The 25,606-nt window shown below is 48.4% G+C and overlaps 1 protein-coding gene across 2 annotated transcripts in view; it reads left to right on the forward strand.

Moving 5' to 3' along the window:
• SH3RF3 (SH3 domain containing ring finger 3) overlaps nucleotides 1–24,252 on the forward strand; it is a 496,734-nt gene extending 472,482 nt beyond the window's left edge. The window contains exons 9-10 of one of the 2 annotated variants that reach the window (XM_023552520.2): nucleotides 6,151–6,485; nucleotides 20,345–24,252. In XM_023552520.2, coding sequence (XP_023408288.2) covers nucleotides 6,151–6,485; nucleotides 20,345–20,513 — 504 coding nt within the window. In that variant the 3' untranslated portion in view covers nucleotides 20,514–24,252. The remainder of the gene's footprint in view (nucleotides 1–6,150; nucleotides 6,486–20,344) is intronic. The other variant, XM_064268608.1, reaches the window with a different exon arrangement.
• Nucleotides 24,253–25,606: the final 1,354 nt, after the last annotated feature.

Below are 25,606 nucleotides of genomic sequence, written 5' to 3' on the forward strand. Positions count from 1 at the left end.
CTCTACCCCATCTAGAACCACTGTCGCAGAGCCAGACCTGCTGGGGAAGCCAGTCCCCACCTTGGATACTGCAATTCTTATATCCTTCCTGGCCTGCTAGAAACAGAAGCAGCCCTGCAAACAGGCTGAGCATCTTGAACAGGTGGTTCTCAGCCACCACGTTCCCCAGGAAATCTTCTCCAGATTCATCTAGGCACCAGGCCTTGTGGTTTGCTTTTTGTGAATGTCCACAACAGTCAGCCCTGCTTCATTCTTCCCAGTCACCAGCCTAACCCAGCCTCGTCACTTCCCACCCAGTTGTTGCAGGCAGCTCCCCAGGTTTCCCCCTCTGCCATTGTCTCCTCATTTCTAGCCTCTACTCTAGCATCGCCCAAAGTCTGGTCCCTCGGGTGCTCTGCCAAAAAGGGTCCTGTTAGGAAATGAACTTTGAAAAATGCCACATTTTATACCAACACCATATGAAAGGCTCTGATTTAACATGCTTTCCAATGGAATATTCTAGGTTTTATTTCCCTGCACAATATCCAAAAAAAAAAAACCCCAAAAAACCCATTGCTATGGAGTCCATTCTGACTCATAGTCACCCTATAGGACAGAATAGAACTGCATAGGGCTCCCAGGGGGAGGCTGGTGGATTTGAACTGATGACCTTTTGGTTAGCTGCCAAGCTTTTAACCGCTAGGTCACCAGGGCTTCTCCAGCAGGCACATATTAACCAGTAAACATGGTCCTACCAGCTTACAGTAAGCAAGGTACACACCGGCTTAATTGTGTTTACTTACTAATCTGTAGTGCCCAATTTCACATGAGTTTCACCACATCCTTGATGACTGGTGATATGTGTCCAGGTGGTATGTGACCAGATTCCGCCCCCCGCCCCCCGCCCCCCACCCAACCCAGCTCATGAAGCTTTGTTCAGACCAGAGTGACAAGATCCTGCTTGGTTCCTGCTGCCCTTGAAGGTATATGGGCCATGTTCCTTAGGAACCTGGTGTTGAAGGCCTGTGTTTGCCCTCCCACTTTCTTCAGAATTCTTAGAACTAGGGCTGAGGCCTGCCTGGAAGCCCCTTTTCAGCCATCGTGGTAAAATTGTGCACCACAGATTAGTAAGTAAGCACAATTAAGTCCGTGCATACATTGCTTATTGAGTACTCCGTCCCTGCTCTGGGCCTAGCATAGTACACAGGAGAAAGACGTCCAGTAAAAGCTCTTGGAGGGAGATTGGAGGAGGGGAAAGGCATGGAAACCGCAAGCACAGTAGGGAAAGGCAAGGTGCCAGCCCGTTAACCCAGTGCTCATGGGTTCATGCGCAGGGCTGTGCCTGCCTCTTCTTCACGCCCCACAATCACCCCAAAACTCCCTTATTGGCATCAGTAGGGAGTCTAAGAGTAGGAATGGCTGGCCCCCAAAATGCGTTCACCTGCTGGAGAAAATACATGTGGAGAAACAATCAGACCTGCATCTGAATAGAAGCCCACCCTCAGGCAGGTAGTGGGCTGTCTCTGACACGGGCACCGTGGGGACTTGCCTTCCCTTTTTAAGCTGCTGGACCCTCGTAGGAAGTACCATGTTTTCACCTCAGAAATCTCTAAGAGGTAGGTAGATCCCCACCTACTCTGGGTATGTGTTAATTCTCTCTCCTTCCATTAATATTTTATATGTAGCTAGAGGTCTGAAGGCCCTGGACTTTGCATGTAGCTGAGAATTAACAAATGTGGTGGAGCCAACTCTTATAGCCAAGGGTGATGGTGATCGATGCTTTAAAAATACTTAACCCAGATGTAGATCTTTAACCTGGACGCTTGCCAGAGTCTCTCATGGAGGTGGGGTGGGGGGTGGGAACCACCACTTCACTGGGCACACGTATCTAGATTCACTCATCTGGAACAAGATTTCTCTGGCAATGTGGCCACAAACAATTCAGTTACATACCCTAGAGGAGCTGTGGGCTAGCCTGGTGCCCCACGGCTCTAGTACTCCCTCCAGGAGGCGTCTGCCAGCCAAGGAGAGACTGTCTATTCTACACCCTCTAGTCTTGGAAGCTCCCCCTAAAAAGCACACAGCGCTGAGGTCAACCTACTACACGCAGAACTACACACAGCCTGCAAGAGCGGCCGGGAAACCTGTGTCAGGTCCTAGGATCAGGGACCACAGGCTGAACGAGAGTTAGGTTTCGTGTTGTCTGGAAGCCACAGTCTCCTCTCCCCTCAGGGCCGTCTGGCAGGATTGAAGATCCATTGCATACTGTTCATATTTTTAGTTAAATATGTATGTTTATACCCACAGGTACATATGCAATTATTTTCAGTTTGGGGGCAATCAGCTTCTCATTTCTGTTTTACTAGTAACTGGAATGTTTAACATTTGATAGCTTCTGGCTTTTTGATCTGCAATCTAGCAGTGCTTTGGGTGTTTAATTGTCATCATGGGATCTCTCGATTTATTGAGCAGGCGCACTCTTCCATATTACCGGAAGGGCCATGGACCATTCAGACTCCATCACTCATGCCCACTCTAAATTTATCCTCCAACCTTTAACACCCTCCCCCTGACAGTCACATGTTTCGAGATTGTTGTCATAAAGAGCTGGACACACACCACCAGCCATTAGCGGCTCTGCGGTTAAGGAGGCCTCAGGAGTCCCAGCTGCTTGGAGGAACTGAGACTCCCCAAGGCAGCTATGTAGCGCCCCCTGGTGGCAGAATTACAGAAACCACTCTTAAGTGTGCCCCAAGCAAGTGTCAGAACAGGGCTGAGCCAAGCAAAATGAAACAGACAGGGCTGCCCGTGGTACTACCCTACCCTCACATCCATCTCCTCCACCAGATGTAGGGCTTTCCCCAGCCAGCCTGTCTTCATCGTGTGTCATATTTAGAACATCTGCTTCTATCCTTTCTATTAATATCTGTGCCGGAGGTAGAGAAAAACATACGGGTTTATTCATACTAAAGTATTAATGATTTATGCATATCCCAAGATATTTGCGTTTTAAGGCAGTTACATGGCCGCTGGCTCCTCCCACGAGTGCTCTAATCACGAATGCTAGGCAGCCATGACTGGTTGGAGAGAGAATCGTTACGACTGGAAAAGGCAGGAAAAAGAAATCTATCGACCTGTCCTGTGCCCACAGCGGACTCCTCAGCAGCCATCAGTGACCTAGTGGCTACGGTGTCAGACTTCTGTCCACTGCCACCATGTTATACCATATGCCCCTGGTTGGGCCCCTGCCACGTAACTTTCACTTAACGACAAAAAAAAATTCCAGTAAATTCATTAAAATGTCCCCATTCTGGGGTAAGCACATTGTTATAAAACCACCTCTTTGCGTGTGTACAAACTCTGTCCCTTTTACTCTCACACACACACGTACTCACACATACATACGCACGTACACATGGCCCAGCCTCCAGTGAGTATGGTTATTTTTATCTCACACATGGACTTTACTTAGACTGTCAGTGGACAGTATTTTAAGTGCCTCCCATGTCGATCACCACAGGCCACTGCTGAGAGCGGCAAAAGGAAGAGACCTCCATTCACTCATAAGGATGGACAGAGTTCAGAGCAGATAGAAATGGCAGACATGCTAGTTGGTCCAGGTAACCGAGGACACCTCCCATGTCACTTTTCTTGGTTTGGTCTCACTGCCCCAGCCTGCTGCCTCAGCCTCACCTGTTGTTATTTATCAAGGCTCTACTCTGTTTCAACATGGGGTAAGACTTAATGAGAGAAGGCTCCTCTGAGCCAGTGGAGTGCTGAGTCTGTGACTCAGAGACGAAGATTCTGTAGCTGGTTGTCTCACCTGCAGGGGGTCACTTTGAGGGTGGGTGGAAGGGGAATCATCTACAAGAAATGGGAATAAGTCATCATCTTTGAGAGGGGATTGGGCATCCTAGAAGGGAGGTGTTGAGGTAGGGTCTCCTGATTGTAAGGGCAGATTCCTTCCAACTATTTGGTTGGTTTTGTGTGTAAGTAACCTTGATCACGTACTGACACATCTCATAATAACCTTTTCCCTTAATGGGGGGAAGCCACTTGCCAGGGTGAAGAGGTTATGTCCCACTGAGGGAACTCAGGGCAAAGTGCACCAAGGTGCAGCAGACTCCAAGTCCTCCATCTGCTGTCTGTGGTTGGTGTGAGGAGAATTAGCACAGCCAGGAAGAAAGAGAAGCCTCAAAGGGCTGCTAAGAGGAGCCTGTGGCCTCTTCGTCAAGTGCTGCGCTCTTCTCTAGGACAAGCATGCCTCCCTTCCCTACAGATGTCTCTCCTGGGATTTATATAAGAAGCATACAGACACACACACACACATTGTTGTTGTCAGGTGCTGGTTTTCCACTCATAGTGACCCCATGTGACAGAGCAGAATCACCCCTAGGGTTTTCTAGGCTTCAGTCTTTACAGGAGCAGAATAGGACTGTGTGCTTCATGGGGTTTTCAATGGCTGACTTTTCAGAAGTAGATCTCCAGGTCTTTCTCCCACTGCGTAGGTTTGAACCACCAACCTTTAGGTTAGCAGCCAACCGCTTAACCATTGTGTCACCAGGGCTCCATATACACAGGCAAACACACACACTGCGAAATTTTCTGTATTGTGCAAGTCATTTTGTACAGAGAAAAGTTATCATAAAATGTGGTCCAGTCTTAAACACTAGCAAGTGGCCATCTAAGATGCATCAATGGGTCTCAGCCCACCTGGATCAAAGGAGAATGGAGAACACCAAAGACACAAAGTAATTATGAGCCCAAGGGACAGAAAGGGCCACATAAATCAGAGACTACATCAGCCTGAGACCAGAAGAACTAGATGCTGCCCGGCTACAACCCTTGACTGCCGTAACAGGGAACACAACAGAGAACCCCTGACGGAGCAGGAGAGCAGTGGGATGCAGACCTCAAATTCTTTTAAAAAGAACAGACTTAATAGTCTGACTGAGACTACAAGGACCCTAGAGGTCATGGTCCCCAGACCTTCTGTTAGCCCAAGACAGGAACCATTCCCAAAGCCAACTCTTCAGACAGGGATTGACTGGACTATAGCATAGAAAATGATACTGGTGAGGAGTGAGCTTCTTGGCTCAAGTAGACACATGAGACTATGTGGGCAGCTCCTGTCTGGAGGGGGAGATGAGAAGGCAGAGGCGGACAGAAGCTGGCTGAATGGACATGGCAATAGAGGGTGGAGCGAAGGAGTGTGCTGTCTCATTAGGGGGAGAGCAACTAGGAGTACATAGCAAGGTGTATATAAATTTTTGTATGAGAGACTGACTGGATTTGTAAACTTTCACTTAAAGCACAACAAAAATTAAAAAAAAAAAAAAATGTGGCCCAGGGTTTCCAAATGAAACTTGGGTCTGGGGATCCACAAGATTTGGCTCTGCTAACCCAGAGGTTGAGAGGAGCATATCTCAGGAAGCCTACTGTAGATTAATTAACCCCCAGCCAAGCTGCATAGCTCTGAAATTTCCTGTTAAAAATGTCTGAAGTAAAAAGAGAAAAATGTTTGAAGTTAACAGGGAATGATACAGGGACCCTCTGGGAATAAACGGGTAATTGGAGTGTCCAGTAAAGAACAAAATGTTACCTTCACACCCAACAGTAACAGCGAAAGTGGGCCATGGCCAACGTCTTCAAAAGAGAGACATACGCTCCTAAGAAGAACAAGGGCTCCACCCATGGTCTCTGACCTCATGGGAAATACAGTCAGGAACAACGAGAAGGAGGCCACGTCATCTGTCCGGCAAAATCCACTTAAAAAGGCTGGGCAAGGAGAAACCAAATTCTGTTGATTCTTGGTTTCTCTGGCCCAGCAAAATAAAGTTGCCAGACTAGAACAAGGTCCCGAGGTGGAGAGTGGGATGCTGGGTTGTTGAGAATGGCAGTTCTGCAGCATTCATTCCCGGCAGTGACCCACTTCTCCTGGCCAGGGGCCTCATGGATCTGCTGTGGACACTTCTGCCAGGTCCGGGGAAAGGAAGAAAAGCAAGAATTGGAAATAGCTTTGGATCTGAACTTTGTTTTATTCCTCAAACTGGCTCTACACAATTGTTCTTTACAGCTTTCAAATAGGCTTATACTTACCCCCTCTTCACTAACAGCAAGGGAATTTAGAAATGTTAACCCATTTGGTTTCCATTCTGTGTGTCTTTCCAGAAGGAGAAGAAGAGTGGGCTGCTGAAACTTCTGGCAGGAGCATCTACCAAAAAGAAGTCACGCTCCCCACCGTCTATCTCGCCAACCCACGACCCCCAGGTGGCGGTGGACACCTCACTCCAGGGCGCCATGGGGCCCGAAGTGTCCTCGCTGTCCAGCCACGGGAGGGCAGGCTCCTGCCCCATAGAGAGCGAGATGCAGGGCGCCATGGGAATGGAGCCACTGCACAGAAAGACGGGCTCCTTGGATCTCAACTTCTCCTTGTCCCCTTCGAGGCAAGTGCCTCTTTCCATGGCTGCTATCCGCCCCGAGCCCAAGCCGTTGCCCAGAGAGAGGTAAGGTGGGGAGAGGAGCAGGCGTGTCATGGTGGTGAGGGAGTTGTTCTCTGCAGACCTGGAGGCCACCTTTGAAGAACAGGGACAACAGGGCTTACAGCTGTGGAGCTGTTAGAGGATCACGTTTACCAAATATCCCTCACTATCCAAATCGATTCAGTTCCTGAGTCTGGTTAGTAAGCATCTGGGTAAAATGAGTCATACAGAGGCATAACTGGGGTATGGCAGGTATTGCAGCAGCTCTGGGCGCGTGGAGCCACTGAGCAGTTTCTATTAACCCAGTAAGGCCAGCAGCATATCCAGGGAAACTGGCGCCTATGGCAAACACTGAAATTGCGCCTCCTGTCCGAGCATCTGACACCCCTCTTTTAGATCACTTTGCCATAATATCAGCTCAGAAATTCAAGTCAAGCTCATTAACCTTTTATTAACATGTTACTGTGCTCGAGGAAGGACACTGGGCCATACACTGAGCAGGTTAATAGAAACTGCTCAGTGACACCACACTCCCACGGCGGGTGCAATACCCTAGGTACGCCGTTGTCATATTCCATTTTCTGAATCCATCTGGTTTCTGAGTTTGGGCTTGCAAGGGATTCATCAAAAAATGTATCAGAGTGGTGTAGTGGTTAAGTGCTATGGCAGCCGACCAAAAGGCTGGCAGTTTGAATCCACCAGCCCTCCTTGGAAACTCTGTGGTGCAGTTCTATTCTGTCCTGTAGGGTTGCTATGAGTCAGAATCGACTCGACAGCAACAGATTTTTGGTTTATGAGGCTCTAAGTCCAAACATTGGAAGATGAGGTAATAAGGGAATCTGTGGATTCCCTGTGGCAACCCTCAAGTGAAGCCCACAGGCTGTGTCCCCAGGGAGTACGTACTCCACTCAGAAAGCAGCTTCTCCTGAACCTCTCAGCCCACTGTGATAACTTAGAATTATACAACATTACCGACAATAAAGGAACCTGATGGTGCAATGGTTAAGTGCTGGGCTACTAACCAAAAAGTCAGGGGTTTGAATCTACCAGCGGCTCTGCGGGAGAAAAGACCTGGGTATCCGCTCCTGTAAAGCCAAAGAAACCCTACGGGGCAGTTCTGTCCTGTCCTACAGGGTCATTAGGAGTTGGAATCTGCTGAATGGCACACAACAACAGCAAACCCAAAATAGTTGTCAAGAGTGTTTAGTCCATTAGGCTGAACCATATGAAATTGCTGATATTCATCCATTTTTTACCAAAAACAGCAATTTCATATGGTTCAGCCTAGGGAGGGATTTACAGATGAGAAGACTGAGCCCAAGAGAGGGCTGAAGTCACCTGCCGTGGTCACACAGCTGTGGAGCCTGGACTAGCCCCCAGGCAGCAGGAGCTTCAGGCTTGATTTTATAAGGGGTCACAGGGCTCATTTCTTTCTCTATGGGCTGACCTGTTGGAGCCCTGGTGGCGAAGTGGTAATTAAGAGCTATGGCGTGCTACGGCTGCTAACCAAAAAGGTTGTCAGTTCAAATCCACTAGCTGCTTCTTAGAAACCTTATGGGGCAGTTCTTCTCTGTCCTATAGGATTGCTATGGGTTTTGGTTTGAGTGATCAGTCCTAAAAAGCTCTTAAATGAATGCTAGAAGGCATTATGGAGAGAGAAAATGGTTGTCAAGTTAGATAGTGGGAAAATATTTTCCTTTCTAAGCTCTTTAATGTTGAAACACTGTTTAAATAATAAAAATATTAACAATCTCCTGAGTAAGCAATTCTGTCATCTCTGTCAGTAATCCTCTCCCACTTCTCAGCCATATTTACTGATGGTAAGTTCTTCCACGTGTCTCAACTCTGTACCGTGGCCTCTGCAAGTGGCCCCTGCAGCTTGAGAAGGCCGTCTACCGTCCTTAGCATCTGCTAAGCTCAGAGACCAGCCCCTCCCACTGCCTTAGATCAAGGTCGGCACACCTTTTCTGTCAAGGGACTGATAGTAAATATTTCAGACAGTAAATATTTTAGAGCCTGAGGGCCTTACCATCTCTGTCGCAACTACTCAACTTTGCCTTTTTAGCATGAAGGCAGACATAAACAGTGTGTAAATGAATGGGCATAGCTGTTCCAATAAAGCTTTATTTATGGACACGGAAATTTTAATTTCATGTAATTTGCTCGTGTCTTGAAATACTATTTTTCTTTTGATTTTATTTTCAATTTAAAAAATGTAAAAACATTCTTAACTCCAAGTAGCCCACAGGCTGTAATTTGCCAACCCCTGATCTAGGTGATGGAGCTGCTAAGCAAAAGGTCAGCAGTTCAAATCCACCAGCCACTCCTTGGAAACCCTATGGGGCAGTTCTACTCTGTCCTATAGGGTCACTGTGAGTAGGAATCGACTTGATGGCAACAGGTTTGGATCTAAAAGACTCACCATTTCTGAGCTGAGCCTACTGGATGACATGGGGCCAGCACTTATCACCTTGTGATAGACAGTTAAAATGTATGCCTATATTTATACCTTTTTTAGGATAATAATAATAGCCATCATTTATTGCATGCTCTGTGCAGTAGTGATACTCAGAACATTCAACAACTGGTATGAGTTTCAGCTACAAACCCACGGGATGGCCATACCCTACGTACAGCTTAACATCTGCCCTTGCTAGGTGCCCAACATTTTTTAAATCATCTTCTGTATATTATATCTTTTAATCCTCCCAAGGGCCCTATGAGTTCAGTAATATTGTTGCCTTCATTTTATAGACAAGGGAACTAAGTTTAGTAAAAGGTTAAGTAGCTTACTCAAGATCAGACAGAGAGTAGCAGAGCCAGGATTGGAACCGAGGGCAGTTTGGCCACAAAGCCCAAGCTCCTAACCACTCCATTTTACGGGAGCCACATGATCAGCAGCCACCCCAGTATACTTGCAGGGGGCCCACAAAAGGATCTAGGTATCTTTAATTAGTGAATGGTATAGAAAATGTCCCCTCCCCACTGGGATATCATTATCTCTGCATCCAGATCCTCCATAGTCGATTACTCGACCATTTGTCCAATGTGCAGCCACATTGTTGACCAAACATGACATAACTAACTACAGTAAAGTGCCTGCACCAGAACAAGTTCCCCAGGACCCTCAAATAACTGGATTTACACACACACACACACACAAAGAAACACATACATGCACCTTGCACATCACCGCTCTCTCTCCCCTCCACTTCTTTTCCCCAGGGAGGTTCTTCCAGTTTCCAGCAGCTAGTAAATACTGGAACCTTCTTCCTTCCATGAGGCCAACATCCAGCTGCCTGGATTTCTGAATGTGGGTCACGGTCCTTCCCTCCCAGGTCACACAGAGTTGGTCAGCTGGCTCATGAGAATGGTAGATTTCTAGATATTCGAAAGCTGCTCTCATATCTCCCCTAAGTTTCCGTCTCTCCAGATCTTTCAACTTTATCTTCAAAGACATGATTTCTGGACTCCCCAGTAAAAAAGAGTACCTTAAAAGTCCCAGTTCTAAAAAATTGTGGAAGTCTATGAATAAAAATTGTGGAAGTCTATGAATAATGGGAAAATTCAGAGGTTTACTCCCATTCTCTGACTATTCCATCTAATTAGGGTGTTATTGTACCAGAAAAGCCTAAAGCTACCCAGAGCCTCTTGACGCCTTCCTTGTCCACAGAGCCTCAAACATGAGAAGAGTTTTTTAAAAAACTGCCTTAAACCAAACCGCTTCCCAATGAGCCACAGACACTTGATTTGCCCTCAGCCTTCACAGCCCAAAAGACTGCTTGGTATCCCAGTTAGCCCCGGGAAGGGTGGAGCTGAGGATGTCACAATGGAACACAAGTTGTCACCCTTCAGACAACTCTGGGACAACTCCAGAAAGCCACTGAACTAGGGCCCTAGAGGCTTGTGAATAAAACTCACTTCAAAGCTGGAGGAGGGGGAATAGCTGTGATCCTGCCGCCTCAAAGAGGCGAGAATCCCTGCTGATGAAGACCTTGCACATTCACTCATTTGCCATATATTTATGGAGCGCCTGTTGAGGCCCACTTTAGGGAAGCGGGAAAAGCAATGGAAGGGCAGAATCGGGACTGCCAAACTCAAGGTTTTCACCACCAGACTCTTAAGAAGGAGCCCTCTCTCCCCTTGGAATGATGGACTAGGTTCGGATACAGCCATGTTGATGCCTGCATTTCTTGGGTGTCTCCTGTGTATAGACTCCCACAGGTCTCAATCTGAGCGTCTCTCTTGAGGATTTGTGGAGACCACAGTGAACTGCTGTATTAACTGCGCTCCAAGGAGGGAAGTTTAGTTTGAAGGGTGCTGCAGAGGAAACCCCGGTGGCGTAGTGGTTAAGTGCTATGGCTGCTAACCAAAAGGTCAGCAGTTCAAATCTGCCAAGCGCTCCTTGGAAACTCTATGGGGCAGTTCTACCCTGTCCTATAGGGTTGCTATGAGTCAGAATCGACTCAACGGCAGTGGGTTTGGTTTTTGTTTTTGTTTTTTTTGTTTGCAGAGGCATGCCACGGGGAAGGGTGCTCATGGGAGTGGACCTTGGGGAATTCCCATCAGCAGGGCCTGACCCTCTGCCTGCAAGTTCGGAGTCCCTGCCCTGTCAGCACGCTAGAAGTAGGTCCATCTCACAGAAGTACACCTGTATGGACCAAGTTCACAAGCCTGATGTATAAAACCATTAGTAATCCCTTCCAGTAGGGCTTAACTATTGGGTCACCTGAGCACATTCTTGCCCTGTGGACAATATGCATGGGAAGGCAAACTTTATAAAGCAGAGCTCATAATAGGGGGCATAGTTAATTTAATAATAAAAAAAAAAAGCTGCCATCAGTTCGATTCTAACTCATGGCAACACCATGTGTTACAAAGTAGAACTGCTCCATAGGATTTTCTTGGTTGTAATCTTTTAGAAGCAGATCACTAGCCGTTTCGTTCACAGCACCACTGGGCAGGAATTCGAACCACCAACCTTTAGATTAGTAGTCAAGCACAAACTGTGTGCACCACCAAGGGACCTTAGTTATGGGATGCAAATTCCACATGGCATCTAATACCCCCATCTTTCCAGCAGGTATATGCCAACGCTGGACAAATCTAGTGCTGGATCAGCTCCTCACCACTCCCATCCTCTGGACTCCTGCCTTCTGTCTAATCTATATCTTGGCAATATTGCAAAGTAGCTTTGAGCAGAGACAACTGCTATTTATCAGCCATCTCACTTCCAACAAGTTTCTTAATTTCTTTGAGTACTTGTTAAAACCCATAAACCCATTGCCATCGAGTTAATTCTGACTCATAGCAACCCTGTAGAACAGAGTAGAACTGCCCCATGGGGTATCCAAGGAGCAGCTGGTGGATTCAAACTGCCAGCCTTTTGGTTAGCAGCCCAGCTCTTAACCACTGGGCCACCAGGGTGCCCTTTGAGTACCACACGTATAAAATAGGCAGTGCTCCTTGAAAGCAAGGATGACAACACTTTGTCTCATGTACTTTGGACATGTTATCAGGAGGGACCAGTCCTCCTGAAGAAAGGCATCATGCTTAGTAAGGTAGGGTCGGTGAAAAAAAGGAAGACCCTTGACGAGGTGGATTGATGCAGTGGCTGCGACAGTGAGCTCAAGCATAGCAAGGATTGTGAGGATGGCGCAGGACAGGGCAGTGTTTCGCTCTGTTGTACATAGGGTCACTATGAGTCGCTATGCTGACTCGACGGCACTTAACGACAACAATCCCTACCTGACAGGTATAATATTTGTAGAACACTTAAATTAATTCCTGGAAAATTATGAGTCCACAGTAACTAGTCTTATTATTATTCCTCACTACTGCCTGGCAGCCCTCCACCCCCTTTTGAGTGACAGTCTTTTCTTCCATGTGTTCACACGTTCAGTCAGTTCACCCTCAGCTCTTACTGGCCCGCGAGTTGTTCAGCTTTGTGAGGAGTTACACATTTTTTACTTTGGTCCATTATATGTTATGGTAGGCAGAATAACCCCCAAAACCTCTGAATATGTTATGTTACATGGCAAAGGGGAATTTAGGTTGCAGATGGAATCCAGGTTATTAATTAGTCAACCTTAAAATGGAGAGATTATGCTGGATTATCTGAGTTTGCCCAGTGTAATCACAAGGGCCCTTAAAAGTGAGAAAGGGAGGCAGGAGAGGAGGCCAGAATGCTTGATGTGACGTAAGAGGGACTTGACCTGCCATTGCTTTGAAGACAGCGGAAGGGTCTTCGAGTGAAGAAATGCAGGCAGCCTCTAGAAGTTGAAAAATACAAAACAACAGATTCTCCCCTAGAGCCTCAAAGAGAGGAGGCTTACACCTTGATTTTAACCCAGTGAGACCCATGTCAGGCTTCTAACACAGAGAACTGTGAAATAATAAATGTGTGTTCTATTATGCCATTAACCACCCAAAAAACCAAACCTGCTGCCATTGAGTTGATTCCAACTTATGGCAACCCTGTATGTTCAGTGTAGAACTGCTCATAGGGTTTTCTGGGCTGTAATCTTAACAGAAGCCGATTTCCAGGCCTTTCTCCCATGGCGCAGCTGGGTGAGTTCAAACCGCCAACCTTTAGGTTAGTAAATGAGTGCAAACCGTTTGTGCCACCCAGGGACGTCATTAAGCCATTAAGTTTGCAGTAATTTGTTATAGCAGCGATAGGAAACTAATACATGTGTTGATACTGTAGTTTAGGGTATAGACTTACTTTTATCATTTCCGAGATATTAGGGGGACTGTAAATCAAAATCCATTGCCATTGAGTCAATCCCAACTCATAGTGACCCTATAGGACAGAGCAAAACTGTTCCATAGGGTTTCCAAGGAGCACCTGGTGGATTTGAACTGCTGGCCTTTTGGTTAGCAGCCCAGCTCTTAACCACTGTGCCACCAGGACTCCACTGGGGGACATTCCTCTGTAATGGCCACATTCCACCAACTCAGAGGACCATGCTTCCTGAACAACGTTGAAATGAGAACTTTGGAAAGTCTACCATGTGGAGGACAACCTTGTGATTCCTGCTGTCCGGAAGGGGGAGAGATAACACAGGAAGAGGATAGGGCATGCCAAACCTCACACATAAAGCTAATTGTGATAAGCTATGATAAGAAGCCATTCCCATTTTAAGCATTTTGATTCACAGAGCCTTACATCTGAAAACTAGTTATAATTGACATTGCTGTAATTATACTCAGCAGGACAGAGTCTCCGCTTGATTTATGATGCCACAATCACAACACTGGAGTAGCATCGGTCCTCAACTGCTCATATGGCCCTTTATGTCTACAATGGGGAATATTAATTACTTTCATACAGCAGGAAGAATAATGCAGAGTCTTAGAATAATCTGGACCCAAACGTTAAACACTTGGCTCGTATAAATTCAGCCCACATCCATCTGGGCTCATTAAATCACTGAATTGCTATGAAGCACCAAATTACTTTTTTTTCCTCTAACAAATTACATTTTTTAAAGCTGCTTGTTTGTTTCGCATCTGGCAGTTGAGGCAAAAGCCAAAACTTCTGTTCAGAGTCTGAGAAATCTCACCCTTTGCCTTTTTTTTTTTTTTGTCTTGGAGAAGAGAGGAGACAGGTGTTTAGAGAAGCACTGCAGAGCCACAGAAGGGACCTCTCCCTCTCACTCCCCCAGAGACTCACAGGCAAAACGGGCACTGATTTTTGTGCACACACACACACACACACACGCACGCACACACACATGCACGCAGTTTCAGATTCCGAAGGAAATAGCCAGAGATGTGAGAACGATTCAGGTAGGGAACTGTGCATTTGTGCGCCATGCTGTCTGGCTTCATCAGACCATTTGCTACATCCCAGCGGTCATCTGTCGTCCTTCAAGAGGACAGTGTCTCCTTCTGCAGAGACACTGGGCTGGGAGGAGGCGGGAGTCACTCTCTATTTCCCCTCCTCCTCAACATCTCCTCGAAGCCAGGGTGGCAGCACGCTCTTGCCGGGGTCTGGCGTGCTCGGCGGGAACTGGCCCAAGTCTGTCACACCCTGCAGGCATTCCAAGGCACTTAGAGTTGATGGACCCTCTGTGTTGAGACCTGGGACCTGGGCTAGCCCGACTCCCTCAGGAAGAGGAGCCCTGCAGTGCGGGCGGCCACACCCACAACCTTAGGTCTGGAGCCACCGTCCTCTCTGTCTGCCTGCTCTTACCTGCCTGGAGCAAGTGGGGGTCTGTGTGCCTCATTGACTGTCAGCTCTCCGAGGGCTGGACCTAGGTCTTCTCCATCTGTGCATCTTCCGGACCTCCAGCACAAATCCCAGCTACCCCGACTTCTCTGTCCCGACCCAGACAGGGGTGGGAGGTACAGGTACCCCAGGCCCTGTGTGGTGGGCAGACTGAGGAGGGTATAAAGTCTTCTTCCCTAGAGTGTTTTCACTTGGCGCCTTGATTCTCAAACATGGATGTACACAGCCCTCACCATAGAACTCGTTGAAAATACCCACCCTCATCCCCACACCCGGAGAGTCTTGTCTCAAGAAGGTTTAGAATAGACCCTAGGAATCCAACTCAGGGGTCCTGAGGTCTGTGGGCCACACTTTGAGAAATACTGACTTAGAGTCTCTTTCATTTTAATTAGTTTTATAATTTCCTGGTTTCTCAAAGACCAAAATACATGAGGTCAGAGGTTCCATATACAGAACCTGTTGTAGACCCCACAGAGCAGCCGCTGCCTGTGACACCCAGATAATTGACGTCAGGGGCCATTTGTGGGGCTGTGGCAGACTGGGGCAGGGAGACAGAATGCCCCCAGCAGCCTGTGGAAGACTCAGGAGAAAGGAATTTCCCACCTTCCCCCAGCCAGGAGGCCAGCACCTCAGCTGTGGAATGGCCAGGCAAAGGGAGGAGGGTGAGAACAGGACTCCCATCCATTGCCTCCTCGTGGCACCCAGGTCTAGTCCAGGCTTCAGTCTCAGGGAATGAGGCTTTCACATCAGGTCCTGAGCCTCTGAGGTCTGCTCCCACCACAGGTGCAAATTCTTAGGAAGGCTTGACTTCCTCGAAGTGTTTCTTCAGCTCTCTTTGGAACGAGGTGGAAAAGAGGAGGAAAGATGGAGGGAGCCATTGAGTGAAGAGAGAGTTGGGAAGGGCCAAGTGGAGGCTGTTGTTGTTGGGTGCCACGGAGTTCATTCCAGCTCTTAGCAGCCCCCATGACAGAGTAGAACTGCCCCATAAGGTTTTCTAGGCTGTAATATTTAAGGAAGGAGCCCTGGTGGCACAATGGCTAAGGTGCCACCAATGGCTCTGCAGGGGAAAGATGTGGCAGTTTGCTTCCATAAAGATTTACAGCCTTGGAAACCCCATGGGGTCACTATCAATGGCAGTGGGATTTGGGTTTGGGATCTTTAAGGAAGTAGATTGCCCCATCTCTCTCCCACAGAGCCACTGGGTGGGTTCAAACTGCTGACCTTTCATTTAGCAGCTGTGCGCTTCATCATTCACGCCACCAGGGCAATAAACAGATCTCTATAACATGAAGATTCAGATGTTTCCCCACCTTGAGGTTCATAAGAGTACCTGGATCAGTGAATCAAAAGAGGACTAAGGGCTGGGGACCATGGTCTCAGGGGACATTTAGCTCAATCGGCATAACATAGTTTATAAAGAAAATGTTCTACGTCCTACTTTGGTGAGTAATGTCTAGGATCTTAAAACCTTGTGAGCATCCATCTAAGATGCTCCACTGGTCCCACCCATCTGAAGAAAGGGAGAATGAAGAAAACCAAAGACACAAGGGAAAGATTCGTCCAAAGGACTAAGGGACCACAACTACCACAGCCTCCACCACATCAAGTCCAGCACAACTAGATGGTGCCCAGCTACCACCACGACTACTCTGACAGGGATTACAACCCAGGGTCCCAGACAGAGCTAGAGAAAAATGTAGAACAAAATTCAGAGTCACAAAAAAAGACCAGACTTACTGGTCTGACAGAGACTGGAGAAACCACGAGAGTATGGCCCCCAGACACCCTTTTAACCCAGTACTGAAGGCACTCCTGAGGGTCACCCCTCATCCATGGATCAGAGAGGGCCATAAAACAAACAGTATTACACGTAGCTCAACCATGTATACAAGACTAAGTGGGCACACCAGCCCAGGGGCAAGGACAAGAAAGCAGGAGGGGACAGAAAAGCCAGATGAATGGAAATGGGGAACCCAAGGTCAAGAAGGGGAGAGTGTTGACACATCATGGAGGTGGTGACCAATGTCACAAAAGAATATGTGTACTAATTGTTTAACGAGAAACTAATGTGCTCTGTAAACCTTCACTAAAGCACAATTAAAAAAAAAATTTATAACTTAAAAAAAAAAAGAGGACCCAGAGCCACCTGTCCCATTGTATAGAAGCCATTGCCTGCAGGCCTGAGAGCCGGGGCGCAGCTGCAGGGGGCATTTCTGGGTGCCCTGGTGAGTCTCAGGGCAGGTCTCAGCTGGTGGCCTTCGCCCCTACCCACCGGGATCCCCGCGCCCTTGGCCCCTAAGCTCAGGGAGCCGCAGGACAGATGACAGCTTGATGAACTGCTTTCTCCCGCTCAACCGGCTGCGCACATTTCAGCTCTTATTATTTCCCTTTGCCCACAGGAGGGGGTGACAGCCAGATTTATTAGCCGAGGAGGGAGATGACTGATGGACTGTTGTAGACTGGGTACATCAGTGACAGGAGACCAGCCAGGACAGCTGGGCCAGGGGGAGGAGCTATTTATTAGGAGGGTGATGGTGGAGCTGCAGATTTAGCTGAACCAACTGCCAAGCCTCAGGACCTTCCTCATCCCCTGCCACCACCACCCCCCCCCAAAGCAGAAGCTCCTGTCCCCTGGCTGGCACTTATTCAGCTGCTGCCGCCTCTGCTGCCAGCCCCTACCCTGCAGCTCCCCTGTCACAGTTCCACTTAAGGGCCTCCAGCCTTCCCTCCTTCATTTATTCAACAATGAAGTAACCCAGCAGGTATTTACTGAGCAACTACTACCTGCCAGGCACTGTTCTAGGCACTGGAGATACAGCAATAAGCAAAACATACAGCAATTCTTGCCATTCTGTAACTTGCGTGCCAGTGTGGGGACAGACAATAAGTAAGACTAACAGATAAATGACATCACATGCTGGCCGTTGGCCCCCAGAAGGAGAGGCAGGGAAGGCCATGGACATTGGAGCCGATGGCGAGGTGCACCCCATAGCCATGACAGGGGAGTGCCTTCCAGGCACAGGGACAGCCAGTGCACGGCCCTGGGGTGGAGTGGCCTGGAGCGCCCAAGGCAGAGCAAGGAGCCCATGGGCTGGAGTGAGTAGGGCAAGCATAGCAGGACTGATGGTCAGAGAGGCCATGGGGACCTCAGAAGCCAGTTCCTGACTTTGGCTTTTGCTCTGAGAGATGGGAAACCACTGGGGACTTTTGGGCAGAGAATGGATGTGACCTGGCTTGTTTTCAAAGAACCCCTCTGGCTGCTGAGTTGTGGACAGACTGGAGTGGAGCAAGAGTAAAGCAGGACGTCCTGTTAGGAGGCAGCTGCCGTAACCTAGGAGGGCTCTGGGCTATAGATACACTTTTGGAAGTCGTCGATATTCGTAGTATTTAAAGCCGTGAGGCTGGGTGAGATTCCCCTGGGGAAGGCTGGTCAGTAGAGATCCGGGCAGATACTTATTTCAGGCAACTCCTAGAAGGCTTTCCTAGCAGCCTGAGTGCAGCGCCCAGAGCCTGTGGGCACAACCCAGCAAGCCGCCACTGGGCATCTCCGCTGTGCCAGGCTCTGGGCTGGGCTGCCTCCCTTCAGCGCTGACTCAGCAAAACGTTGCAAAAGAGGAGGTTAATCTTCAGTGACTTTCAGCTGGAGATTTTCAGGGACTGAGACCAGCTACCCATCAACTAAGAATGCCCACCAGCTGCCCTGCTTGTTGCAATCGTACACACTTAGGGCTTGCACGTTGTACTGGAGACTCCCAACACACTGTGCTGAGATAGTGTGGGCCTCCACTAAGCCCTTCCTGCACAACAGTCTAGAAATACAGGCAGTCATTCCCATTAGGATTGAGGGTTCAGGGGCCCAGTCCAAAATGCCCCTCCGAGCTCCCTAGAGGACCAGAATGAGGTGAGGAGGTAGGCTGAAAGGGTGAGGTGCGGGGATGAGGGGACATTTCCTGTCAGGGGCTGGCAGTGATGAGAGGCACAAGAATACTCACTGGTCTGCCCCTTAAAAAAAAAAAAAAAACTCCAAACCCGTTGCTGTGGAGTTGATTCTGACGGCAATCCCGTGTCTTACAGAGTAGAACTGCTCCATAGGGTTTTCCCGGCTGTAATCTTTACAGAAGCAGATCGCCAGGTCTTTCTTCCACAGCACTGCTGGGTGTGTTCCAACTGCGAACCTTTAGGTTGGTAGTCGAGCGCAAACCATTTGCACCACCCAGGGACCTTGGTTTGCCCCCTAGGGTGGTGTTTTGGAAGAAGGCCGAGTCTCAAGGAGAACACAGCCCCTCCTCACCTGAGCCCTGCAGGACCAGCATGGGGCTGGGGGCCGGAGGGGAGTGTGTAGTTCAAGTTCAGAGCCCGGCAGGTAGGCTGCTAGTCAGTCTGCCAGCATTTCATGCCCGGTTGCTGCCATTGCCAAGTGCTGGTCAAGCCGCCCCTGTGCTGACTGTGATGTTCTGGGTGCTTGGCAGGGTGTCACCCAGAGAGGACCAACCCACATCTCAGATCCTGGGAGCTATGGAGGGGGGAACTCTCCAGCATCCTCCGGGAGGCCCTGCAGTTATTGCTGGGTGCTGGAACACCTCCTGAAGCCCCTGGTAGGCACAGGCTATGGCACGGAGGACACCTTTACACTTGTATTTCTCATCAGATGGTCAGATTTTTATGTAAATGTTGGTCTGAAACCGCGGACCTGGCAGAGGCCTTGAAGCTGCAGGGAGGGGGCCAAGGTTCTGTGAGAATGCAAGCAGGAAAACGTATGCAAATGAGATGCATGAAAAGCCGAACCTCATTTGTGATGTGGCCTTAGGCCAGCTCAGGTGCTAATGCTACAATATTTTATCATTTGGGGAGGATGTTTACAAAATACGACCATTTTACCAAAAAAAAAAAAATCTTTTTTTTTCAAAGCACCTTCACACATGGCGTGGGTTCTCAGCCACCTGGTGAGGTAGACCAAGATGCCAGTGCTCAGAGGTAGAAACAGCTAGCACAGAGCCTGTCCTTCCTGGCCCTCCACCTGAGGATTACAGGGGGAGACCACAGTCTGGTAGGAAGGTCAGCACCGGCAGGAAGAGGGAATGGCTGAAATCTGAAACGGCGGCTGTGTTGGGTGGGCTGATGGAGGGCAGAGGGAGGCCTTAACAAGATGCGCACTGAGCACAGAACATTCCAGCTGGACAGGTGGCTGTCTGCAGTAATTCTGAAGAGTAAGGGAATGAAATGGGAGGGAAAAAAAAAGAGAGAGAGAGGAAAATTTAAACATTAAAAACAGGGAAAACATTAAAATAAATTTAAAATATTTAAAGTGGGGAAAAAACCCGTTCCTGTCAGGTCAATTCCAATTCATAGCGACCCTAAAGGAAGAGTAGAAACGCCCCCATAGGGTTTCCAAGGATTGGCTGGTGGATTCGAACTGCCAACTTTTCAGTTAGCAGCCCTAGCTCTTAACCACTGCGCCACCAGGGCTCCAAAAAGTGGGAAAAGTAGCTCCAAATCCTGCCAATTTACACTAAAAAGGGAAAAACGAAAGACAGGGAGCAGGCCCTGCGTCCTTCCTTCCACCGCCTAACACCGCTGACCCGGAAGGGATGCAGCGCACCTCTTGTGAATCTCAGGCTCACCTACTGGTTTCTGGTGTCTCCCCCAGGTACCGAGTGGTGGTCTCGTACCCCCCTCAGAGCGAGGCGGAGATTGAGCTGAAGGAAGGCGACATTGTCTTTGTGCACAAGAAGCGTGAGGATGGCTGGTACAAGGGGACCCTGCAGAGGAACGGCCGCACCGGGCTCTTCCCGGGCAGCTTCGTCGAGAGCTTCTGAGGACCCGCTCTTTGAGGACCCCCCTGCTCGCCATGGCACCGGAGAGGGGAGAGAGGCCCGCTCCGAGGTCGCAGGTCTCCTGAGAGGCCTTGTGGGCAGATGGGCGCCATGTTCCTGGAGAGGGGGGGTGGCCTCAACCAGGCTGGGTGGCTGGGGGGAAGGGGTTTTGAGGTAGTGCCTTCCGCCTACAACCCCCAACAGTGAGCACATACACTCTGGGGTGGTTCTGCAACGAAATGCCAGCTCCCTCTGTGTAAATTGTAAAGAAAATCTCTTTTAAAAAGCAGATGACGCTGAGAGTTGATTTATTGCTGTAACTTATTGCCGATCTGCAGTGTTCTTATTCGCTGTCTATGCAAGATGAGGTTGACAGTGGCAGGAGGGCTGCTGGGAGCATTGACACTTTTGGCCTGGGGCTGGGAGGGTGGAGGTGGGCACCAAGAGAGTTTGGAGAATGTCTTCACAGGCCTGCCCTGGGGTTCAAGCGGGAAGTCCAAGTCGCTGTATCACCCTCTCACCCTCTCTATATACCTCGATATCCTTCCACCTGGCCATTGGGCAAGGGTGTTCGTGAACAAGAGGTGCTTTGTCAGAAGGGTGCTGACTGATGGGCCCCGGGGATCCCTCAAGAAGCCGACCGCAGGCCTCTTATTGGGGATGGGAAATACGATCCTATTTGGCTTTGTCTCCTGCCGATATTATACGTCACATTTTTTGGGTTGGCCACCACTGTCCCTTTCCATTGCTTCTTTCTTATGACGTATCTTTTTAATGTAAAGCTATTAGACTTTATATATTTCTAATAGGTTGTACATTGCCTATTTTTTCATACATCTGGTGCTGCCTTTTTGTAACACTTGGTTGAGCTTGAAAGAAAACAATGCCTGAGGCGACATCAAAGAGGCAGAATTTTTATATTTACCATATGAATTTTGGAGAAGGCCGAAAAGCCCATGTCCTGGACATCAAAATGTTGGCTGGTGCTCCACGGGGTAAGAGAGAATCCATTTAGGTGTGTGTTGGGGCGGGGGGAAGTTTGGGAAAAGCCAGTTTCTTGAAACCCTTGCCAAAACCCCGTGCTCTGTCTAGATGGTGATCAGTGTTACCCAAGAAGTGGGAACATTGCTCGGAAGGGTCCTTGTAATTGCCTTTTATGTAGCAGTAAAGAGGACACTGCAGGTCTGCCCCAGCCCAGGAAGGCAGGATTTTCCTTTGTTAATGGCTGCAGAGAGAATGGCTGCAATTAGCATTACCCAAATGTGATTTCTTGCTATAGAAATGTGCAGTTTTTACCCCAGCTCAGACTCACCGCCTTGTGAAGGTTTCTCCCTCTTCCTTTTTTCTTTAATGAATAGATGCTCCCATATCAGGGCAGTGCAGACCTTCATCTGCTAGAGACTTAAGTACAAGGAAGAGAAGCAAGGAGATTCGATGCATGGATGCAGACTTCGAGGATCAAGTTCAATAGCTGAGCTCCAAGGGGAGAGAGGAGGAAAGGGCAGCTTTGACTGTGAGTTCTTCAACTAAGAGGAGTTGAAGGAAACTTAACTCATTACTACAACAGCTCTCTTCCGCAGACACTGACGAGTGGAGCCCTGGTGCAAGACAGTTTTATTCTCAAGAGATTCACACCTTGGGAATACAGTTTAATCAGTTCAGAGTCACAATTGGTAACCCCTCTCTCTTCATATATTTTTACAAAAATTACTCAGACTTAAATTAGGCTGAAAAAGTTAGCCTTTGGTAGCACAGAGTCTCCCTGGTTTTCAAGGCTATAACAAATTCTAGAAACACAGTCTCTTGCCTGGCATGAAACCTTTGAAATACTGAACGCTTATTTTCGGAGTTCCTATTTTGGGATGTGACTTGGCTATTTGTTACTGCCAGGTGGCTACCATACTCACAAGATCATACTTCGAGCAAGGCTCTTTTTCTCATTCCAGATGAAAATAGATTTTAAGAAATTTGTTCTGAAACGAAGAAGAAAAATGTGCTTTAAACATAGAGAGCCTTGTGTGCTGAGTTCATCAAACCCACAAAGTATCTATTCGCCATCGGTTGCCAAATTAGTTGCCTAACACACACAGAAATCATGTACGTGTTCAAAATCATATTGCAGTCAAGAACGGGCATGAATTAACACAGTGATTGAGGCGCTTGTTCTCCAGTAAAACCGGAATTAACTCAAGTCTCCGGATAATAAGGAAAATCTTTTTAAAAAAGAACTAAGGCAGCTACCAAGTAACAGAGCAGACCAATCTGGACTTTAATTTCTCTCGCAGCCACTGCCCACACAGTGGTGGTGTTAGGTGTGTCAAGTCCATTTTTTACTCATAGTGACCCATGTGACAGAGTACAACTGCCCCACAGGGTTTCCTAGGCTGTAATCCTTACGGGAGCAAATCACCGGGTCTTTCTCCCAAAGAGCCACTGGGTAGGTTCAAACCGCCAACCTTTCAGTTAGCAGCCGATCGCTTAACTGGGGCTTACCGGGAAATGTGGTCAAAAGCATAATCACTGTGGAGAGAGGCAACAGCCCGTAGGGGCCTAAACACCCCATACCCTTCCTAGCTGAAAGTTGGGTCAAGGAGCCAGATCTCTTTGGAAGACATCACTTGGTCCCCTCTCGTGGCAGAGCCAGTGGGTGGACATTGTTACACCTGGGGAGGGAGAAGGAGAACTCGCAGCAGCACGATCCCTTGGCGTCCTGATCCAGCCAGCACACAAGGCCATTTTCATACTGGGTTCTCTGGGATCCAATGCCCGGCTGCCAGAAAGCAGGAGAAAGGCACAATCAGGCAGAATGTCTCGTGATGAGTGTTTGAAAACACATTCAATCTGCCAACCTTGAAGATTTAAACTCAGAGAAGAGCAGGAGTAGAATGAGTCCTTTTCTTTGGGCCATCTTGCCTTGAAGGGCTATTTGGCTATTAAGATGAAACCAATATCTGGCTTGAAACCCTGATGTTCCAACCGGGGGCAGCAATTTATACACGTTAGTTGTGGAGCAGCATCTTGGTGGCCCAGGCACTTTGCTTTGAGAGCACAGTACAGCGTCTGCAGCCACTATAGCCCGCAGAAACTGATGTTACCGAAAACAGTGCAGGCCACCAGAGGACTGGCGGCCATTAGATGGCATGAGTAGAGCCAAGGGAAGGAAGGCAGGCGGGGGGATGGCATGTGAGCGCTTCCCCTGGGCAAAAGGCATTCTCTTGGCCGCCTTGTGATGCGAATGCTAGCTAGTCTTGTGTGCCCCAAGCTCAGCTGACTGAACGGAGAAATTCTTTGTACTTTGCACAGTTCACACACACACAAAAATGTTTTTGTCAAACACAAATGTCAGCGTGTGATTTTGGAAGAATTGACAGTGATGACAAAACTATGATGCCTGTGTTTCTGAGTCTTTAAATAAAAATGAACATGGAGACATCTCATGTCAAATAACTTCTTTTCTGGGATGTGGAAGCAGTGTGGTACAGAGCAGAGGCTGTAAGGGCCTGAAGAGAAAGACCCCAGCCCTAATGAGGAATAGCAGTAAAAAAGGCCCCCAACTGGGGCAGGCACCACACTCGTTCACTTTGGCCAACTCCGTGAGTTGGATTGGTGGCGTGCTTACATACCTTCTGCCTCAGTGCGTTTCCCCTGTGGGAGAACACCCACATTTCTATCACAGCAGGCAGGCTGTCTAGAAGATCTGGGGGATTTTGGCCAGCAGGTGACATCCTATGGCCATATGGAGAACATGTGGAAGATCCACTGGCTGGGCCTGGGAGAATGGAACCGCAGAAATGAGAGGCCGGCCCAGGATCTGAGGCTCATTTGCCTGGGAGAAGGTTTCATGTCAAGTCCCCACGCAAGGTAAACCAGGAGTGCCAGTCTTGATCTCCAAGTGAGCATATTCATGGCATCTGCCCCTCTTTAAGACCACACTGTCTCTCTGGCTCTTGGGGTGCAGGAGTCATGGGAAGTCTGTACTCTGAAGCACAAATGGTGGGTGCATGGAGTCCCACCAATAGGAGGGGCCTCAGGAGGGATGCCAGCCTCTATGAAGGTGGGTCTGTCCCCAGTCACCGAGGACAGCCTGACAGAGGGCTCCCCTGCCTGCCTTAAAGAGACACTTCATATTTCCTGAAATAGGCTTTCGTTGTCTTCACAGTCAAGAAGCATGCCTGTATTCTTTGACATGTTGTTGTTGAATTGGTAGGAAGCTTAGAAAAGAGCCATTTTACCATTCTGTAAAAATTAAATAACAAAGCATGGCTAGTATGTAGGGAAGACAGTGAGGTGCTCAGCACTGTAGTAAGCAAGCATGTTACAGGCTCGTTTAACCCTCACAACAAGCCTGCATGAAAGGTACTCTTATCCTTATTTGCTTCATGAGCAATCAAGGTTAGCAGAGGTGTCCAAGGTCACATAATGACTCAGCTCAATGGCACACCATGACTTGAACTCAAGTCTACTTATGCAACTCCAATTCTACCCTTCCAACTCCAGTAGCTGGATGCTAAAGGTATACTCCTCTATAGAAATAATATGTCAAGCCTGACAGCACAGGAAAAGGAAGCCCAGATGAAATGTAGGCTCTGTCCATCCCAACTCAGTCAGAAAAGAGTACCCAACTCAGTCAGAAAAGAGTACCCCAGTAGGCCAACACAGCAAGTCTCCTGGGCAGGTCTAGACCCTACTTATAGAGAGAAACTCAGCAACCCTTTGGGGCCTGGTGCCATTTTACATTCAGATCACATAACCCACTCACTTCTCATGTTCTGAAGCTGTGTTAACTAAACAAACATGATTAATTTGCCTTTGCTTGTTTAACAACCATGGGGAAAAAGTGTACTAGTAAGGGTAGCTCAACAGTTTGGCCTGCCTAGCAGACACATTTCTCATCATCCATCAATGAACTGGGCCACTGGATGAGATCTCACTTCCTGTAGATTTTGTGACCAGGAGTCAGTATCCCTGCCTCTAATGGACACTGACAAGGTGGCATGTCTGACTCAGGGGGCCATTTGGTCTTCAGGAGAAAGGCTCCACAGCCCCACCCTTCACTTGAGGCTCCCTCACAAAGAGCCACACCAGGTGCCCCAGGG

This window comes from Loxodonta africana, chromosome 15 (assembly GCF_030014295.1).
Source record: "Loxodonta africana isolate mLoxAfr1 chromosome 15, mLoxAfr1.hap2, whole genome shotgun sequence".
NCBI lineage: Eukaryota > Metazoa > Chordata > Mammalia > Proboscidea > Elephantidae > Loxodonta > Loxodonta africana.